This window comes from Mercenaria mercenaria, chromosome 1 (genome assembly GCF_021730395.1).
Source record: "Mercenaria mercenaria strain notata chromosome 1, MADL_Memer_1, whole genome shotgun sequence".
Lineage (NCBI taxonomy): Eukaryota > Metazoa > Mollusca > Bivalvia > Venerida > Veneridae > Mercenaria > Mercenaria mercenaria.
Genome location: NC_069361.1, coordinates 28531048 through 28551816, shown reverse-complemented (window position 1 = coordinate 28551816; position 20769 = coordinate 28531048). Strand labels below are relative to the sequence as shown.

The following is a 20769-nucleotide window of genomic DNA, read 5'->3' as shown; positions in this document are numbered from 1 at the left end:
TTAGTCTTTTATTTGTTATCATCACGATTATTATTATGAATCATTGATACGTCTAAACTTTAATGATCAACGTCTGAGCACGTGTTAGGTTTTAAGATATACTTGTTTAGACAATTTAACTCAGATATTTGAAAACTTTGTGTTCGAGGCTAAAATAAAAATGGCTGCGCCCATGAAAATGACATACGGAACAACTTTAAAGTTTTTTGGGAAAAAAGTAATGAAATATGGAAAAGTAAACCTTTTGAATGCTGTAGGTGCATGCCATAAATGTATCTCTTCTCAGACCATCAGTTGTCATTCACAGATACGCCCCCAAAAACGTTGTTATCCATGTGAATCGGGTAAAATAACTTACTGGACGGTAAAGGGAAGTAACTCGTCAATATTTAAACAAAGTCATCCAATATGTAGAGTAAGTTGTGTGTTAAAAGATTTGAGAAATTCAAAGACTGTGATATCTACAACAGATTGCACAGCGAAAAGACATCATGTGTCAGCATCTGCAAATGCCACAAGGAAAGATGAGTTGAAGGAGACAACAAGGTTGAGAAGCTCTTTGAAGGAAGTGGTGAGTAAATTTGATTTATCCATTTGAACTGCCTATGGGTAAAAAAAAACCCATAAAGAACAGCCTTTAAGCTGCATCCTAAAAATCATTTATTTTCATATTGTTATTGTCAAAAAAAAAACACTGGTCCCTATGACCATCTTAATTATTACCATTCTAACTCTACTTTACAAGACCAATAATATGAAAGTAGGTGCTACCTAAAAGGCAGAGCTCCCATGAAAAATCACCAGTGCCCGTTAAAAATTAAAGGAGTGGTGCTGGAATTATCTGGAATTATGGATTCGTTTCGGAAGTTTATGTTCTTTAGATCTATTAAAATTATTAATGATAATTCATGATTTCTGAATGCATGTTTTAGACTGCATCAAGATTAATTCTCGACATGTGAAAACTCTACAAATATTCTGTATATAATCAAAAGAAAGTTTGGTATAGATTAACATCTGCACCAAGATAAAGAAAAAAAAACGTATTTGAATAATTTCTGTTATTCTTATTAAAACGCACTGCATCAACAATTTTACATAACTTATTATAATACTGGAAACCAGTCACAAAATGATAACTGCTTCAAATTGAAAAGCTTGAACTTTGAAAATTTCAAACCTAACAGAATCTCATTAGGCCAATAGCCAAAGGAATTCTGTGTCTTTGCGTGTGAATGTTGGGCAATGAGGACTTAATGTAAAAAGTTAATGTTCCAATTCCAAATTTAATTACAATAGACTTTAGTTATACAATATTTTCAAAACTCATAATAATACAAAAAAAAAAAAAATGAAATAAAAAATAAAAATTAAAAAAAAAATCTGGTCCAGGTGAGGTTCGAACTCATGACCTCTGGATTACAACGAAAACTCGCTAACCACTACACCATTGTGGAGTTATGACGTCATGAGACAAACATAAATATATATAATAAAGTTCAGTAATGGAAGCGTGACAAAAGTCATTTCAAACTGAAAATATTGTGTTTTATTTCTTTTTTTCTTCGTAGAAAATGTATTTAGCATTAATTTCTTATTATCAAACGCTCATTTGCATTTTTATTCAATATTCAAAGCAGTAAGCGAGACGCTTTTGTCAACCGTAAACAGTAAGCATCTACTGACGTCTTTACTGATTAATTACTATGTGCATAGTGTACATGAAAAAATCCAAACAACACCGATTCCAAAAAGTACCACGAATTTTCAACTCGATAGTATACACAGTTAGATCTCTCTATTCATTTTATTTTTCATATGTTTAACTGTAATGCGACGCTGAAGCGGCGCCGGTAGCTCTGCTACTAAGAGCCTAGCCCCACTTTTATTCTTTTCACTGCACAGTAGGCAAATGTAACCTTTTAATTCATATCTATGTTTTTAATCTTCCTTAAGTGCTCAGGTGAGTTTTTGTGATCGCTTGATGTCTGGCGTCCGTCTGTCGTCTATAGTCTGTCTGTCAAAATTTAGCTTGTGTATGCGATAGAGGCTGTATTTTTCAACTGATCTTCATGAAATTGTGTCAGAATGATAACCTTGATGAAATCTAGGCCAAGTTTGAAAATGGGTCATCTTGGGTCAAAAACTAGGTCACTAGGTCAAATGAAAGAAAAACCTTGTGTATGCAATAGAGGCTGTATTTTTCAATTGATCATCATGAATTTTTGGTCAGAATGATTACCTTAATGAAATCTAGGGCAAGTTTGAAAATAAATCATCTGGAATCAAAAACTAGGTCACTAGGTCAAATTAAAGGAAAACCTTGTGTATGCGATAGAGTCTGTATTTTTCAACTGATCTTCATGAAATTTTGTCAGAACGATTACCTTGATAAAATCTAAGCCAAGTTTGCAAATAGGTTATCTGGGATCAAAAACTAGGTCAAATTAAAGAAAAACCTTGTGTTCGCAATAGGGGCTTTTTCAGTTAATCTTCATGAATTTTTTCAGATCTTCAGAATGATTGCCTTGATGAAATCTAGATCAAGTTCCAATATGGGTCATCCTTGGTCAAAAACTAGGTCATATCAAAGAAAATGCTTGTGTATGCAATAGAGACTGCATTTTACACCAAAACCTCATGAAATTTTATCAGAATGTTTGTCTGGATGAAATCTAGGTCAAGTTTGAATGTGGGTCATCTTTGGTCAAAAACTAGGTCATTCGGTCAAATTAAAGAAAAACTTTGTGTACGCAATAGGGGCTGCATTTTACACTGGATATTCATAAGATTTAGTCAGAATGATTGCCTTGATGAAGTCCAGGAGGAGTTTGAATATGGGTCATCTGGAATCAAAAACTAGGTCACTAGGTCAAATCAAAGATTAACCTTGTGTATCCAATAAAGGCTGTATTTTTCAATTGATCTTCATGAGTTTTGGTCAGAATGATTGCCTTGATGAAATCTAGGTCAGTTTGAATATGGGTCATCTTGGGTCAAAAACTGTGACACTAGGTCAAATCAAGGAAAAACCCTGTGTATGCAATAGGGGCTGCAATCCGCATTATACACTGGATCTTCATGAGATTTGATCAGAATGTTTGTTTTGATGAAATCAAGGTCGAGTTTGAATTTGGGTCATCTAGGGTCAAAAACTAGGTCATCCGGTCAAATTAAAGAAAAACCTTGTGTACGCAATAGGGGCTGCATTTTACACTGGATATTCATAAAATTTAGTCAGAATGATTGGCTTGATGAAATCTAGGTCAAGTTCAAATACGGGTCATCTGGGAAACATGTTTACACTGTTATGGTGTGTTTCTCAGGTGAGCGACCTAGGGCCATCTTGGCCCTCTTGCTTGTGGACTTAGAATTTTTCTTCTGTGGACATTTTTTTTTTACTTTCTTCCCTTTATTGTTCCTGTCCTTTGGGCGTCAACAGTCAAGTCCTTCCATCCTTTGATATAACACTTTGGGCATATATTGCTCTGCTTGGTGGTGCTCTTGTTGAATAATGGCAAACGTTCAGTAATGAAACATTATGGCCATGCATGAGGGGTTAAAAAAGTAATCGAACCACCAGCTTTCCCAGGTTACCCAGCCCACCTAGTACACGCTGGCAGTTGGTGATAAAAAATTATGCAAAACCTAAAGAGAACAGTAAGTCTCTTTCTGAATAAAAAATGTACGTACTTACTATGTTGTGCAGAAAGGAAGATGTTAGATTATTATAATAAGAAGATAAAAGCAAGTGTTAATACATTTAGGATTGGAGCATTTATGCAGTCAGTGCTGACTTGAATCCGGAGATAGATTCAATGCTGACTACATTTTCATTAAATTTTCAATTTCGTTGCTTAATTTTGCCACGTCTTTTTTAATGTTTTGTTAGACCCTGTTTGAAATAAGTAATGCTTTCATTCCCTGAGATCAGTTAGATAACTGCTTTAGATAGAAAATTGAAATTCACAGTAATAGGTATACATGTATGCCAGAAAATGCTTAAACATTACACCCAATTCTCTGTTAAACAAGAGTGTTTTGTTGAAGTCTAAAGACTGTATAAAGCCAGGATATAAATAAATTAAGCAGAGTGAAATTTATTTTTTCATAAAATGATTTTTTATACACCTGAAAGGACATATTATGTTATACCCTCTGTGTCTGTCTGTCTGCGCAACTTAAAAGAAAGAAAAGGCCATCTGGGCCATCTAACTGTAAAGCCCCTTCTTCATTTCAGTGGCACGTCCGTCCGTTAGCAATTTCGTGTCTGCTCTGTAACTCTTGAACCCCTTGAAGGATTTCAAAGAAACTTGGCACAAATGTTCACCACACCGAGACAACATGCAGAGTGCATGTTTTTGATGTCTAACTTTAAAGTCAAAGTCACACTTAGGTGTCAAAGGTCCTATCAGTTTGTTTCGTGTCTGCTCTGTAACTCTTGACCAGCTTGAAGGATTTCAAAGAAACTTGGCACAAATGTTCACCACACCAAGATGCTCTCTAAGTCCAAAGGTTTTCATTCGATCTTCACTTAACTTGCTGACAATGTTTGTGAGCATAATATCTCGGCCATTTTAGTTCGATAACCAGCCAAATCATTCCAGGAACTCATGGATTATGGCCCTTCAATTACTCAAAATACTGCAAATTAAGCTTTGTCCGCACTCTAAGTCAAACAGTTTTCATCTGATCTTCACCAAAATTGCTGACAATGGTTGTGGGCATAAAATCTTGGCCAAGTATGATAACCTACCAAATTGTCCCAGGCACTCTTGGATTATGCCCCTTGTACTAGGCCAAGTTCAATGACAGGCGTATTTTGTGATAGTCAGGCACTCTTGTTAGAAAGTGAAGCCCAAGATTTGTGTCTCTGTCTGACTGAACATTTTGCATACCTTGTGATATTTTGCACATAGTGTAGGGATATGAGTATATATACACCAAAATTATCTGGTTTAAGAATTCATACAATAAGAAAACATACCAAGTCAGTTTCATTTATAAAGATAATATGTAATAGTGTAAAGCATCAAGAAAGACTTTGGGATGATTTGTTAAAGTACAAAAAAGTAGCTGAATTTAGTAAAATGAAATATATGAATTTATCCTACCCTCATACAAAATCGGCCTTCCTAATAAACTTTGCTTTATCTAGTCAGTGTCAAGATGTCACTTTTGCGGGAATTTTCGAAACCACATAATTTATCAAAATTTTGCATTGAAACCATCACCATTGTATTGGAAATGATTTAACTTAGAAAATGAGTGGTCAAAATATAGGTTTATATCCAGAAACAAAAATGTTATAATTGCTATTTTTCACTTTTACTGAACTTCAGCGGGATATTTTGAAAAAACCTTTTTTCCGAATTTTTTATAGAAACTGTTAACATTGTATTAGAAATGTTCTACCTGAGAAAATAAGTGGTGATCTCAAAAGTTTTTATCCAGAAATAAAAACCTTATAATACAATTTTCAATTTTATCCACAAATAGAATTGCAATTGCAAACGTCGTATATGACGTCAAGTCTGCACGCTATTACTCTTTCCAACAATTTTTGTCCCTATTTTCTGAACAGGTAGGATAAATAGAATATTAGATTACTGTCTGAAAAATTTAAATTTATTAGGCTTGTCTACGAAAATATATAAGGTTCGGCACAGTCTCGCCTAATATATTTTCTTCAACTCGCATAATAAATTTTAATTATCAGACAGTAACCTAATATTCTCTATGTAAGATCTGATTACTTTCTAAAGATGGTTTCAGAAAGATTTAAATGATTGGGTCATTATTGGAAATATCACAATAAATAATAACTTGAGTCATATAATCTTCATTTTCCTTTCTAAACACTTGTTTCATTTTATATTTCCAGAAAGAAAATGTTTGGACAGTTCCAAACATGTTAACAATGTCTCGTATCATGTTAACTCCTGTGATAGGATATCTTGTAGTGGAGGAGAGTTATTCAGTTGCTCTAGGATTGTTCACCTTTGCCGGACTCACAGATCTGGTATGTATAATACACTGTTCAGTTTCATATATTTCTGTGAAAACTATTATATAGTAAGGAATTTAGTGAAATAATATATACTGCAAGGCCCTTTTAGGGGGAAAAGTTGTATTGAAAACTTTGCTACAGCTCATGAATATTTGAAATTCAGACCAAGCTTACAGTTACTGTACTCTTTACTTCCTGAAAGTAATGTACATCCCAGCCCCTGCCTGAGTCTATTTTCTGAGCAGCTGGCTATTGTATCCCATTGTAAGGTATTTCTTTAGTTTTGATTGTAGCCTTGTACTCATATTATTTCAGTCTTACACATTTTGAGGGCTTTCTCATTTTTAGCAAATGAGCCATGCCATGAGAAAGCCAACATAGTGGGTTTGCGACCAGCATGGATCCAGACCAGCCTGCGCATCCACATAGTCTGGTCAGGATCCATGCTGTTTGCTAATGGTTTCTCTAATTGCAAAAGGCTTTGAAAGCGCATGGATCCTGACCAGACTGCGTGACTGTGCAGGCTGGTTTGGATCCATGCTGGTTGCAAATGCACTATGTTGGCTTTTAAAGCCTATTGGAGTCGGAGAAACTGTTAGCGAACAGCATGGATCCTGACCAGACTGCGCGGATGCGCAGGCTGGTCTGGATCCATGCTGGTCGCAAACCCACTATGTTGGTTTTCTCATGGCGCGGCTCAAATGTCGCACATATGACTTGTGTGTGTGCAGTGTATTTATCAATGATAGTGCCTGTGGAGTTATATGTAGATTGTATAAAGTTTAATGTTGTTGGTAGGTATATATATACTGTTACCACAGGCTGCTGAAAGACAGAAAGCCATTTTTAAACATAACACTGTCGGCTACATTTAATGCAATAATATTTTGCTTCACTTTGTAGCTGGATGGATATATAGCAAGGAATTTCAAGAATCAGATGTCAGCATTTGGTACAGCACTAGATCCTTTAGCTGATAAAATTCTCATAACAGTTCTTACAGTCACCTTAACCATGGCTCAACTTTTACCAGGTATAACTGATATTACATTATTACAGAAAAAGACCGTGTAATTGTCGTTTTAATTTATAATTAAGCTTTTTCTGTTAAAACACTCATAAGCTAGAATGACGTCATGCTAATGTGAGGTGACATCAAAGTTTTTGTTGCAACCAAGAAAGAGGGCTACTATATTTCATTTATTGTTCAGATTAAGGGCATTTTAGAATCGAAATAATTTGTAGCAAAACAGTGTTTTAACACCATTTATACACTTGAGCAGTAAAACGACATACAAATATAATTGCCCATCATGCAATAATGGTGTTAAAACACTTGTGCTATATATTATTTCTTAATTCCTAACGCTGTTTTGTTATAACAGCATGCATATTATTTGACAGGTCTGTAACGACCAAAGCAATGCTGAATTTTTTCACATAATGCAAAAGACTAAAACAGCTTTTTGGTTTAATATGAAAGGTGAAATCTGCCATGTAGGAATTTTTTTGATTATCCCCTGCAGATGAAATCAGGAGTGGGGTATTGAAATGGCGTTGTCTGTCCGTCAGTGTGTCTGTGCGTGCATGCGTCTGTCTGCAGCCATTTCTCAGTAACTAATAGTTAGAATTTCATGAAACTTTAAATAAACATGAACCAACATACTGCGATGATGCCAGTCAAGTTTTTTTTTGGATTGGTCATTTTCCCTTAGAGTTATTGCCCTTGATGTAATGAAAAATGTCTGTCCACAGCCATTTCTCAGTAACTAGCAGGTAGAATTTCATGAAACTTGTACTAAACATGAACCAACATACTGCATTGATGCCCATCAAGATTTTTTTTTTGATTTGTCAATTTCCCTTAGAGTTATTGCCCTTGATTTAATGAAAAATGCCCAAAAATATCTGTCCGCAGCCATTTCTCAGTAACTATCAGTAAGAATTTCATAAAGCTTAAAATAAACATGCACCAACATACTGCGATGATGCCCGTCAATTTTTTTTGATTGGTCAATTTCCATTAGAGTTATTGTCCTTGATTTAATGAAAAATCCACATCTGCAGTCATTTCTCAGTAACAAGCTGGTAGAATTTCATGGAACTTAAAATAAATATGAACTAACATACTTCGATGATGCCTGTCATTATTTTTTTAATTGGTCAATTTTCCTTAGAGTTATTGCCCTTTAATTGTTTAAAAATCTACAGATTTGTACATAACAAACCAACCAATTGGTAGAATTTCATTAAACTTCTTTCATTCTTTTCCATGAACATTTATTATAAACATGTGAAGTTGTTTACCAACACCTGGTCACCACCTTGCCTAAGTCACACCCCCTCCCCCCCTCCCCCCCCTCCCCCCCCCAAAAAAAAATCATTCCTTTTTATTAATTTTTTTCAAACCTTCCATGAATATTTATTAACATGCAAAGTTGTACTGTTCCCCTACCTCACTCCTCAACCCCACTGAATCATGCCTACCACCCTGATCATGCATCATGCACCCCTCTGGCTCCCCACTCCCCCAACCATAAAAAGGCGTTCATTTTCTGTTAAATTTATTTTGACTATTGAAATTATTTGCTTCTTAGTAACATCCTTAACTTTTTGAGGGATATATTTTTTTGCCATTCCTCACCACAAACCCTTTCGGCTGGGGATACCAATGCATCAGATTTGCTTGTTTAGATTTAAATCAACCTTTAGCCAGCTGGCAGTAAGTGATTCTGCCTTTGTGACCAGTGCAGACCAAGATCCACTGTCGTGAGCTGATAAGCACTGTGCAGGTTCCATAACGCTGTTTCACATTTTTAGCCCACCATCGTCAGATGGTGGGCTATTAAAATCACTCTGCGTCCGTCCGTCATTCCGTCCGTCCGTCCGTCCGTTAATAATTTCTCGTTATCGCATCTCCTCAGAAACTACTGGGGGGATTTTGACCAAATTTTGTCAGAATGATGTATTGGTACCCTAGTTGTGTCCCCATGAAAATCAGACTGGTTCAACAATTTATGAGTGAGTTATGGCCCTTTGTTTATTTCTATATTTTACATAGATTTATATAGGGAAAAACTTTGAAAACCTTCTTTTCCAAAACCACAGAGCCTAGGGCTTTGATATTTGGTTTGAAGCATCATCTAGTGGTCCTCTACCAAGATGATTCAAATTATTTCTCTGGGGTCAAATATGGTTCCGCCCTGGGGGTCACATAGTTTATAATGACTTATATAGGGAAAAACTTTGAATAATCCCTTGTCCAAAACCACAGGGCCTAGGGCTTTGATATTTTGTATGTGACATCATCTAGTGGTCTTCAACTAAGATTGTTCATATTATACCCCTAGGGTCAAATATGGCCCCGCCCTGGGGGTCATATGGTTTACATAGATTTACATAAGGAAAAACTTTGAAAATCTTCTTGTCCAAACCACAAAGCCTAAGGCTTTGATACTTGTAATGTAGTATCATCTAGTGGTTCTCTACCAAGTTTGTTCAAATTATCGCCCTAGGGTCAAAAATGGCCCCGCCCGGGGGTCACATGGTTCATATAGACTTATATAGGGAAAAGCTTTTAAAATGTTCTTGTCAATAACTACAACATTCAAATTTGGACCACATGTATATTTTTGAGTGGCAAGATGAATCTTGACATGAGTTGACCTTGATTTTGACCTAGTGACCTACTTTCACATTTCTGTAGCTACAGCCTTTAAATTTGGACCACATGTATATTTTTGAGTGGCAAGATGAACCTTGACATGAGTTGACCTTGATTTTGACCTAGTGACCTACTTTCACATTTCTGTAGCTACAGCCTTCAAATTTGGACCACATGCATAGTTTTGTGCACTGGAAAACCATTGACCTTGATTTTGATCTAGTGACCTATTTTCACATTTTTGAAGGTACAGGCGTCAGATTTGGACCATATGCATAGTTCCGTGTTTCAAAATGAAATTTGACATTGATTTTGACCTAGTGACCTACTTGCACATTTCTCAAGCTACAGCCTTCAAATTTGGACCACATGCATAGTTTTGTGTACCGAAAAAAACTTTGACCTTCACATTGACCTAGTGACCTACTTTCACATTTTTATGGTAAAGGCTTCAACTTTGGACCACATGCATAGATTTGTATTCCGAAATAAAATTTGACCATGATTTTGACCTAGTGACCTACTTTTACATTTCTCAAGCTACAGCCTTCAAATTTGGACCACTTGCATAGTTTTGTGTACCGAAATGAACTTTGACCTTTACATTGACCTAGTGACCTACTTTCACATTTTTAAGGTACAGGCTTCAAATTTGGACCACATTCATAGTTTTGTATTCCGAAATAGAATTTGACCTTGATTTTGACCTAGTGACCTACTTTTACATTTCTCAAGCTACATCCTTCAAATTTGGACCACTTGCATAGTTTTGTGTACCGAAATGAACTTTTGACCTTAAGATTGACCTAGTGACCTACTTTCACATTTCTGTAGCTACAGGCTTCAAATTTAGACCACATGCAGAGGATTGTGTACCGAAACAAACTTTGACCTTCACATTGACCTAGTGACCTACTTTTACATTTCTCAAGCTACAGCTTTCGAATTCGGACCACATGCACAGTGTTGTGTATGGAAATGAAATTTGACCTTGAGGTAGTCAGTAAGTCTTGAAATTTGGAACACTCAAAAATGGCACATTGGTGGGCGCCAAGATCACTCTGTGATCTCTTGTTACAATATTATGCCTCTTTTTCGACTTTTATATTCATTCAATTGACAAGACTGTTGAATAGTCGAGCGTTGCTGTCCTCCGACAGCTCTTGATTTACGAAATAGTTCACGTATGTCTATTGTTTGCAGTTCCACTTGCAGTATTGATCATAGGACGAGATGTACTTCTTATTGCTACAGGATTTGTGATCCGATATATTTCTCTACCTCCACCAGTGAGTAACTTTATTTATCTTTCTTTAATTTGAAATTGATAGCTAACCTTTGCACATCTTCTGTCAGACTTGGAAAAATCTTCAGTTTATGTTACTTTTTATAGTACAGGCCTCATGGATGGAAATATGCTTTAAATATTTTTTTTCAACCAAAGGCAGCTGTCCACCTGCTTAGCTCAGTAGGGAGAGCGTTGGTCCACGGATCGCTGAGTCACGAGTTCGATCCCCTGGTGGGGCGTATGTTCTCTGTAACGATTTGATAAAAGACATTGTGTCCGAAATCATTCGTCCTCCTGGAATAATTCATGTGGGGAAGTTAGCAGTTACTTGCAGAGAACAGGTTTGTACCTGTACAAAATCCAGGAACACTGGTTTGGTTAACTGCAGGCCGTTACATGACTGAAATACTGTTGAAAAACGGCGTTAAACCAAAAACAAAAAACAAGGCAGCTGTGTAAGTTCTGCACTTTTGATAAGCTGGAAGTAATGGCATTACGTAATTGATCCAAATACAAGAAATAAAACATTGACCCTGCATAAGAAAACATACATGTTCTGAATTAATAGCAACCTGTTTATGTATAATTTATATAAAACAACATCTTTACTAACTTTATAAAGTTACGAAAATGTTGACATATGATCAAATTTCTGTCACTAATGTCTTAAAATCAACTTTAAAACTTGTTGATCCCTTTATATTAATCGTCAGCATACATCTCAACATTCAAAACTACCTTAAACTATCTTACCAAGTTCTCAATATTGTCTCCCCACAGGCAATAATTTTGTAGACTTACATCAATAATTTCCCAGCTGTGACATATCAGTACATGTCACAGATATTGAATGATATGAGCCGTGCCATGGGAAAACCAACATAGTGGGTGTGCGACCAGCATGGATCCAGACCAGCCTGCGCACCCGCGCAGTCTGGTCAGGATCCATCCTGTTCACTAACAGTTTCTCCAATTCCAATAGGCTTTAAAAGCGAACAGCATGGAGCCTGACCAGACTGCGCGGATGCGCAGGCTGGTCTGGATCCATGCTGGTCGCAAACCCACTATGTTGGTTTTCTCATGGCATGGCTCAATTATGGTTACCAAAGTCTGAGTAGATATTAACCCTTAGCCTGCTATATTTCTACAATGGACTGGTTCGTCATTCAATTTGGGCAATATCATTTATTATTTAAAGGGGTGTTCACTGAAAATTTACTGACTGAATAGCAAACAGTGCAGACCATGATCAGACTGCACAGATGTGCAGGCTGATCTTGGTCTGCACTGGTCGCAAAGGCAGAATCATTTGCCGCCAGCAGGCTAAAGGTTAAGTGTGTTTGTACTAGCTTAGTTCAGGATAGAGTATTATGCTTCACCATTATCTGTAGAATCTAAAAGAATGTAAGCTTTCGATATGTTCAGTTCATGACGGTTGGTACAGCATGAGAGATGATCCATGATTTTGCATAAAACACCAGTCCTGTAAATCAAAACTGGTTCAAAAAAGTCATCGGTAATTATAATAGCAAATGAAACTGCATTAAAACACTGATTACTTGAATTCAAAAGATGAGCAAAATTCTCAACTTATTCCTGATTTTGAATGATCCAAACAGAGAATGTATGAAGAAAATAACTGGCAGCCACATGAATTGTTTGAGTCATTGCATTGCTTTTTATCGGCTAATGTTAACTTAGTCTTCTGTCATCACATGGAATGTTTGAGGGATTGTTAGTATTTAGTATGGTACTAGTAACTTCCTCCCATTACACTCAGTATTAAGCGGATAGTTCTAGGACTGGTCAGCCCAATGTCAGTGACTCAATATAATGTAAGTGGAGGGGGTATTATATATAAGTGGTCTGTGGTGCTGTCTTGCACCCTATGGACAGCATGTCAAAAGCAATTGCACTTCGAACTGAAAATCTACTGTACCATTGATAAAACATGCTTTCATAACTGCCTTCTTGCAAAATTAATTGTTTATTTTAATGTGTCTTTTTGGATGAAAAATAATTCATATTGTAAAATACCTCCATTATGGATGTACCATCACCTGGAACTGAGGCTTGTTTAGAAGAATCCCTAATTTGTCCCACCTTGACAAATGATATTTGTATTTTTATTCCTTCGTTTTAGCACTAAATATTTTGCCATTATATTGCCTACAGGCAGAAGAATACATGACTGAAACTTCAGGAGAACTTACAAACGATACTCCTTTTTAAACTACTTTTTAGCTCGCCTATTACTAGTAGTACTAAGTAGAGCTATCCTACTCACCACAGCGTCAGCGTCAGCGTCACACCTTGGTTAAGTTTTTCGTACCAGTCCACTTCTTGACAAAGTCTTTTGAGATAAAGCTTTGAAACTTTCAACACTTGTTTACCATCACCATGTCCAGTTTTAGGCAAGAGTACATAACTCTATCAAAGATTTTGGCTGAATTATGGCCCCTTCTAACTTAGAAATCTTGGTTAAGTTTTTCCTATCAGTTCACATTTTGTGTAAAGTGTTTGACATATGGCTTTGAAACTTTTATCATTTCTTTATTATAACAGTCTCTATCTGTAGGCAAGAGTACATAACTCTGTCAACTATTTTGACTGAATTATGGCCCTTTTTGTACTTGGAAATTGGTACAATTTTTGTACAAGTCCATGTTTTGTCAAAACTATTTTACATGTGACTTTGAAAGTTTGAACAATTGTTCATCATCATGATTTATATTGTAATGCCGAAAAATTATGATGGATGTTAAAGGTATTATGATGTTACTGGCACTACTTGTTATGTTCAAATGATAAAACACAGTTCCAGCTTATCTTCTTTATTTTTCTTCAGTGGAAAACCACACAGTCAACAAATAACAATTTTCACACGGTTATCCGTAGAATATAACAATTAGAAAAAAGATTTAAGTATTAACAATTCTAGCGTTCTAGTGGAAAACCACAATGTTTCTACTTGGAAATCCAAATCTATTCTCCTCAAAAATCTGCTGTCTTGAAAATATATTTTTGTCACCATATAATAACTGACCAATTAAAATGACCCTTATTGTGACTGTAATTAACAGTATAAACCAATCAAATTCAAGAAAGCGTACATGGTAATAAAATTACAAGTATTTAAAATATTAACAAGTTTTGACAGCAATCAACACATGTATCAGTTAGGAAGTCTTAACATTTAAATTATCCAGACGTCACAATGACCTAATCATAAATACATTTAGAAACCTTTTAGCACATTCTGGACTATTAAAGATTAAAGTGCATAAATGTGTCAAAGTTGAGACAACAATAAAGTTTTGACAAGTGTCATAAAAACAAAGAATTGAAAGAATTGCAACTTATACATAATTAGATATTTTACACTTTTTTTTTTCGTTGATCTGGTCTTTTACAAAAGTTATTAAATTTCTGTATTGAATCTTCATCGTATACTTTTTTTATTCAGATTATTTTTCTACAAAAGAATTATACCGATTTTCAGCTGCACAACACTTCTCCCTCCTTTAAGATTATTTCACTCCTGTGAAATGTGGTAATGTACCATGCATTAATATATAACTACCAGTTAACGAAATTAGATATTGTTCACCTTAAGTCAGCTTTACAGAAATGTATTGTGAATATAAAGCACCGAAATGGCTGAAAAGCATAAGTACCATCCACTAAATAATACATTTATGTTACTGTTTTTGTAAACAACTTATTAGATATCAGTAGCGTTCATTATGCCGGCACTGTCTTCTGTGTCCTTGACCTCGTCCACGATAGGATTGGCCTCCTCTCTGTGCTTTGGGGAACCACACTCTGCACTTGGCATCTGAGGGATCGTGATGTGGGTTTCCATTATGTACATGCTGAAAACGTTGATTTCCTCTTTCGTTAGGCTGTTTTTTGGTTTGTTTTTGAAGCTGCGCAAGTTCATTTTTCAAAGTGTTGTTTTCTGATTTAAGGTCATCTATTTGATCGTTCTTGGTTGACTCCATAATCATTATTTCATAAGCTTTCTTGTTGTGCATAAGTCTCAGCTTTTCATAATCATTATTCAGTTTCTTAAGTTCTTCAATAATTCTGTCCATTTTCTCAAGTTTAAGAGTTGCGACTGTTAACTTTTAGTGAGTTGATCTCACATGCAGATGTTTCTCGTAGATTCTTTAATTTTGATTTACTGATAGAAAGTTCATTCTGCAGTTGTTCATTAAAGCTTTTCAGTCTTTGATTTTTCATAATGAGAGACACATTCTCTGATTTCATACCATTAATGGTTTTAGACAAAGAATCAGCTGATGATTTTAACTTCTGAAATTCTGCAAAAGAAACTGGACTTACAGCGTTGTTCGTTATGTTGTGCTGAAAGAAGGCATCTTCTTCATTGTAGAATGGTAAGATACATTCTGCTGTCTTGCGATTAATGAATGCTGTCATGCGTTCTTTATCGCGTTGTTTTGACATTTCCGACTTTTGCCTGGCTGCTGGAAGAAGACAAACTCGAGCAAAATGTCCAATTTTATTACATTTGTTGCATCTCGCTTTTTGTGCACAACACTTCTCCTTTTCGTTAACATGGTAAAGTCCACATTTTCCACATGATACAGAAATTCTGAATAGCAATCCACTTCTAATCATTTTTGTTTTCCGTGGGGAATTTTAATATCTCGCTTGCTAAATTGAGAGGTTGGGAAAGACCCCCTTTCCCACCACGTGTAATGCCGATAAATATTATTGAATGTTTTTAATTCTGCGGCACTATGGCATTACTTATTATGTCCAAATGATAAAACACAGTTCCAGCTTATCTTCTTTATTTTTCTTCAGTGGAAAACCACACAGTCAACAAATAACAATTTTCACACGGTTATCCGTAGAATATAACAATTAGAAAAAAGATTTAAGTATTAACAATTCTAGCGTTCTAGTGGAAAACCACAATGTTTCTACTTGGAAATCCAAATCTATTCTCCTCAAAAATCTGCTGTCTTGAAAATATATTTTTCTCACCATATAATAACTGACCAATTAAAATGACCCTTATTGTGACTGTAATTAACAGTATAAACCAATCAAATTCAAGAAAGCGTACATGGTAATAAAATTACAAGTATTTAAAATATTAACAAGTTTTGACAGCAATCAACACATGTATCAGTTAGGAAGTCTTAACATTTAAATTATCCAGACGTCACAATGACCTAATCATAAATACATTTAGAAACCTTTTAGCACATTCTGGACTATTAAAGATTAAAGTGCATAAATGTGTCAAAGTTGAGACAACAATAAAGTTTTGACAAGTGTCATAAAAACAAAGAATTGAAAGAATTGCAACTTATACATAATTAGATATTTTACACTTTTTTTTTCGTTGATCTGGTCTTTTACAAAAGTTATTAAATTTCTGTATTGAATCTTCATCGTATACTTTTTTTATTCAGATTATTTTTCTACAAAAGAATTATACCGATTTTCAGCTGCACAACAATATCTGTAGACAAGCGTACATGTCACTGTCAACTATTTTGGCTGAATTATGGCCCTTTTTGGACTTGAAAATTGGTTCAGTTTTCGTACAAGTCCATAATTTGTCAAAACTATTTGATATGTGGCTTTGAAACTTTGAACACTTGTTTATCATCATGATTTTCATCTGTAGGCAAGACTACATTACTCTGTCAACTTTTTTGGCTGAATTATGGCCCTTTTTGGATTTGGAAATTGGTTTAGTTTTCATACAAATCAACGTTTTGTCAAAGCTGTTTGACATGTGGCTTTGAAACTTTTAACACTTGTTTATCATAATGATTCCCATCTGTAGGCAAGAGTACATAACTCTGTCAACTATTTTGGCTAAATTATGGCCTTTTTGGACTTGGAAACCAGTCTATAGTGCAAGACTTATCCAAATCCACAAATGCGGGTACATTGTTTGTCTTATCTGTTCCTTTTCTTTTGTCTGAAAATCTCAGGTAATATTTTGACCCTATACTTCTATCAATACTTCGAATAGTCGATTGCACTGTTAACACACAGCTCTTGTTTGCATAATTAATGATCAGCATTCATATATTCTTTGAATAATTGACAAGTTAAATACCTTATAATTATTTATTAATTAATTAATCAAAAGAGAAGTTGATATGGCTCTGTAACATAATTGTATTATTGTATGTTTTTTTTTTATTTCACAGAGAACAATAAAAAGATATTTTGACATCACCAATCCCACTGCCAAATTGCTGCCATCTACATTAAGCAAGGTAAAGTTATTAATTAGGTAATGTATTTACAATTCAATGAATAAAACATGGCATTGAGCTTCATAAAATGTTGTGTAAGTTAACAAACTTGGTTCTGCTTCAGTCCTTGTGACATTTCTGCTTTGATTTCCTGGTCTGTAAACTTCATAATGGATTGCATTGACATGTATTACTATATCTACAGATGCAAATTTTATAGGGGCTGTATTGGAGTTATGCACATTTATCCATCCGTCCGTTATTTCTGTTTCATATGTTCTTAACAGCTAGGAAGACTTTCATAAAAGTAGCATCTGTTGATAACCTCATCAAGATGGCATGCAGAGTACTGGTACACAATTCAGGTCACAAGGTTCAAGGTTAAGGTCACACTTGGAGGTTATAGGTCAAATAGCTTATCTTTATGTCCACTTGATATTGTCTAAATCGCTTTGAAGATTTTAATAAAACTAACATCAGTTGTTTATTTTACCAAAATGATGTGCAGGTCACAAAAACAAGCTCGCTAGGTCCAAGGTCAAGGTCACACTTGGAGGTTACAAGTCAAATAGCTTAAATTCCATTCTGGTACATCTTCTTAACCACTGGCAAATTTACATAAAATCAATTATTTACCTCAATAGGACGATATGCAGAGCAAAGAATCAAGGTCACTATATCAAAGGTCAAGGTCACATTTCTAGGTCAGTTGTCAAACCTGCGTCAAAGTCACACTTAGAGGTCAAAGATGAAATAGCTGAAATTTGTTTCTGCTCTATATTGTACAATCTGCATTAAAGATTTTCACAAAACTTGCGTCATTTGTTTGCCTCATCAAGATGACATGTAGAGCATATAACCCAGATCATTATGTTCAAGGTCAAAGATGAAATAGCTTAGATTTCTGTTCAGTCCATATTTTCTCAATCACTGGAAAAACCCTCAACAATTTGCAACAGTTGTTAACCACAAGCAGTGTGTATAACCCAGGTCATAAGGTCTAAGGCCAATGTCACACAAAGGTCATGATCACTGCATATTTTTGTCCTTATATGAATGAGGGTACTTATCACCTATGCTTCTAGCTTGCTATATCATAGCAAATAAAGACTGCATTTTATGAAGCTTATACATATAGCAAAGATGCCTTTTCACAGTGTCAGGATTGTGTTGTAGAAAATGCTATGATATAAATTGCCCCCAGGCAATATACACAATGATGCCAGTCATTATACTGTGTTTCACACTAGAATGGTAATTACTAGACAGTGATTGATATTTCATATTTTCAGTTTTGCCTCTGCTTTTTCAAATTGTTAAAATTTATCCAACATTACAATGTAATGTTAAAGATCTTTGAAACAAACAAAAAGTTGGCTTGATTGATGATGACCAATATTTCTGCTGCAGAACTGCAGTTTTCACTACTACTGTACATATATTTTGATACAAATCTAATAACCTATAGGTATTGGTAAGGCATGTTGATTTAAATTTATTGTCTTTCCCTAAGAAAATATTTACATAATATTAATTGAATTAATGAATTTTTGATTTGTTTTTTCAGATCAACACAGCACTACAGTTGTCATTAGTATGTTTCACACTGGCAGCTCCAGTGTTTGGGTTTATTGATCATCCAGCACTTCAGTGTTTATGGTATGTCTCAGTTTAAGGCTATTCAGGGTGTATGCTGAATGGATGTTTTTAGGGAAAGGTTGCAAGCCAATTGTCCCCTTCCGCTTTTGACATGCCCTTGCATATATTTAAAAATAAAAATATGAAAAAATGGATCATCTATAACTAAACAAAGAACAAGAGATGTTTTCAGTAAATTTGAGGAATGCAAAAATGAAGGCAATATTAGTAGAATATGCTACATCTAAATTTATGGTTGTTATGGCAACAAAAGTTACACATATTTTATTTCAACTGCCCAAAATAGTATATTTTTGCCCATTTCAATAGGGAACTGTGGATAAATTGTCTTGTTCCTCAGAATTTTGCTGGTATCTTTATGCTTTTGTCTTTCAACTTTCCTTTAAAAGTGACATCATGTTATTTCAGGGGTTTGACAGCAGCAACAACATTTGGCTCGGGGGTTGGATATGTTATCACAAGGAAAAAATCAGTCCAGTTTCTACAGAAAGACTCAAAAATAACAAACAAATGAACTTTACATGTGTAGCCGTTATTTTTAATTAATAAGAGTTTGATGGGACAGGAACTGTCAGATGTTTTCTTCCGTCAAGTTGTATTGACATTGCTATGTGATAGGAATGTGTGTTTTTTCTGAGGTGATGTAGACTGTTACAGTCAGTATAACTATTGAACAAAACATTGATAGCTGCTCATACTCATTGATGACATAAACAAGGTGATTTTCAAGTAGAAGATTGTCTGTTTTCTAGAAGAGTCGATGTTACTAGGCAAGGATGTTCCATGTATGGTTCGCTATCAGCAATATTGAAATGACTCTGCTTGTGTGCACACAGGGCAGCCGGAGCTTAAATGGAAAATTCTTTAAACCGCATCTTTTCCTTAAGTGTTTGTATGATTTTGAAAGAAATCTCACAGAAATGATTCTTGAAACTGTCATCGGATGACCTTCTACCAAGTTTATACAAATTATTCCAACTCATGAAGAAAAAAATGGCTGTATTGGTCACTTTACTTGTAGGCCTGTACAGATATGTAATTAGAGGAAACTTCAAAAATCTTCTTGGCAGAAACTGCTTCCCTGATTTTAAAATAATTTCACAAAAACTGACTCTTTTGATCCTTTACCAGATTTGTTCTGTTATTCTGATTGGTCAAAAACATGGTCACAGAGCTTAAATGCATAACGAGGGGTGAATGTGAAAGAGTTTAAAGTGCATATAAATAAAGAAGCACTTTTTTGCATTCACCCCTCAATAAGCACATTGAAAATCTCCTCTTCAAGCACTGGTATGATTTTGAAAACATTTCATCCAAATGTTTCTTGGGTATTTGTCTAAGAAAAATGTTCTAATTATCATGATTTGTCAAAAAAACATGCCCGACAGAGCTAAACAGAAAAAATATTAAAAGGATTGGTCTGATTTTAAGAACATCAGATTCATACAAATTTTCCTTTGGTGGTCCTATACTAAAATTGTTAAAAGTTCAGCTGTTTTGTTGGGAAAAACTTGGCTGGTGAGGGTAGGGCTGCTTTGAAAATATTCTGCTTTGATTTCAAGGTAATGAGGTAGAAATATTTCTTGAGTGACCTTCAACCAAATTTGTTACCTGTTTGAGCTGTGAAACTCAGGAGAGCAGGCTGTCTTTTATTGATTTGATATCATGATATAAAAGGTACCAACTTTTTTAGCTCACCTATCACAAAGTGACAAGGTGAGCTTTTGTGATCACGCGGTGTCCTTCGTCCGTCGTGCGTAAGGTAATGAGGTAGAAATATTTCTTGAGTGACCTTCAACCAAATTTGTTACCTGTTTGAGCTGTGAAACTCAGGAGAGCAGGCTGTCTTTTATTGATTTGATATCATGATATAAAAGGTACCAACTTTTTTAGCTCA

General features: G+C 35.1%; 1 protein-coding gene across 1 annotated transcript; it reads left to right on the top strand.

The window, feature by feature from the left end:
* The first annotated feature begins 32 nt into the window (after positions 1 to 32).
* On the top strand, positions 33 to 19624 carry LOC123542810 (cardiolipin synthase (CMP-forming)-like). The gene is made up of 7 exons (XM_045328817.2): positions 33 to 571; positions 5885 to 6022; positions 6914 to 7043; positions 10878 to 10963; positions 17166 to 17234; positions 18781 to 18872; positions 19281 to 19624. Exons 1-7 carry the CDS (start codon positions 161 to 163, stop codon positions 19384 to 19386), a joined length of 1032 nt encoding a protein of 343 aa, XP_045184752.1. The 5' UTR covers positions 33 to 160; the 3' UTR covers positions 19387 to 19624.
* Positions 19625 to 20769: the final 1145 nt, after the last annotated feature.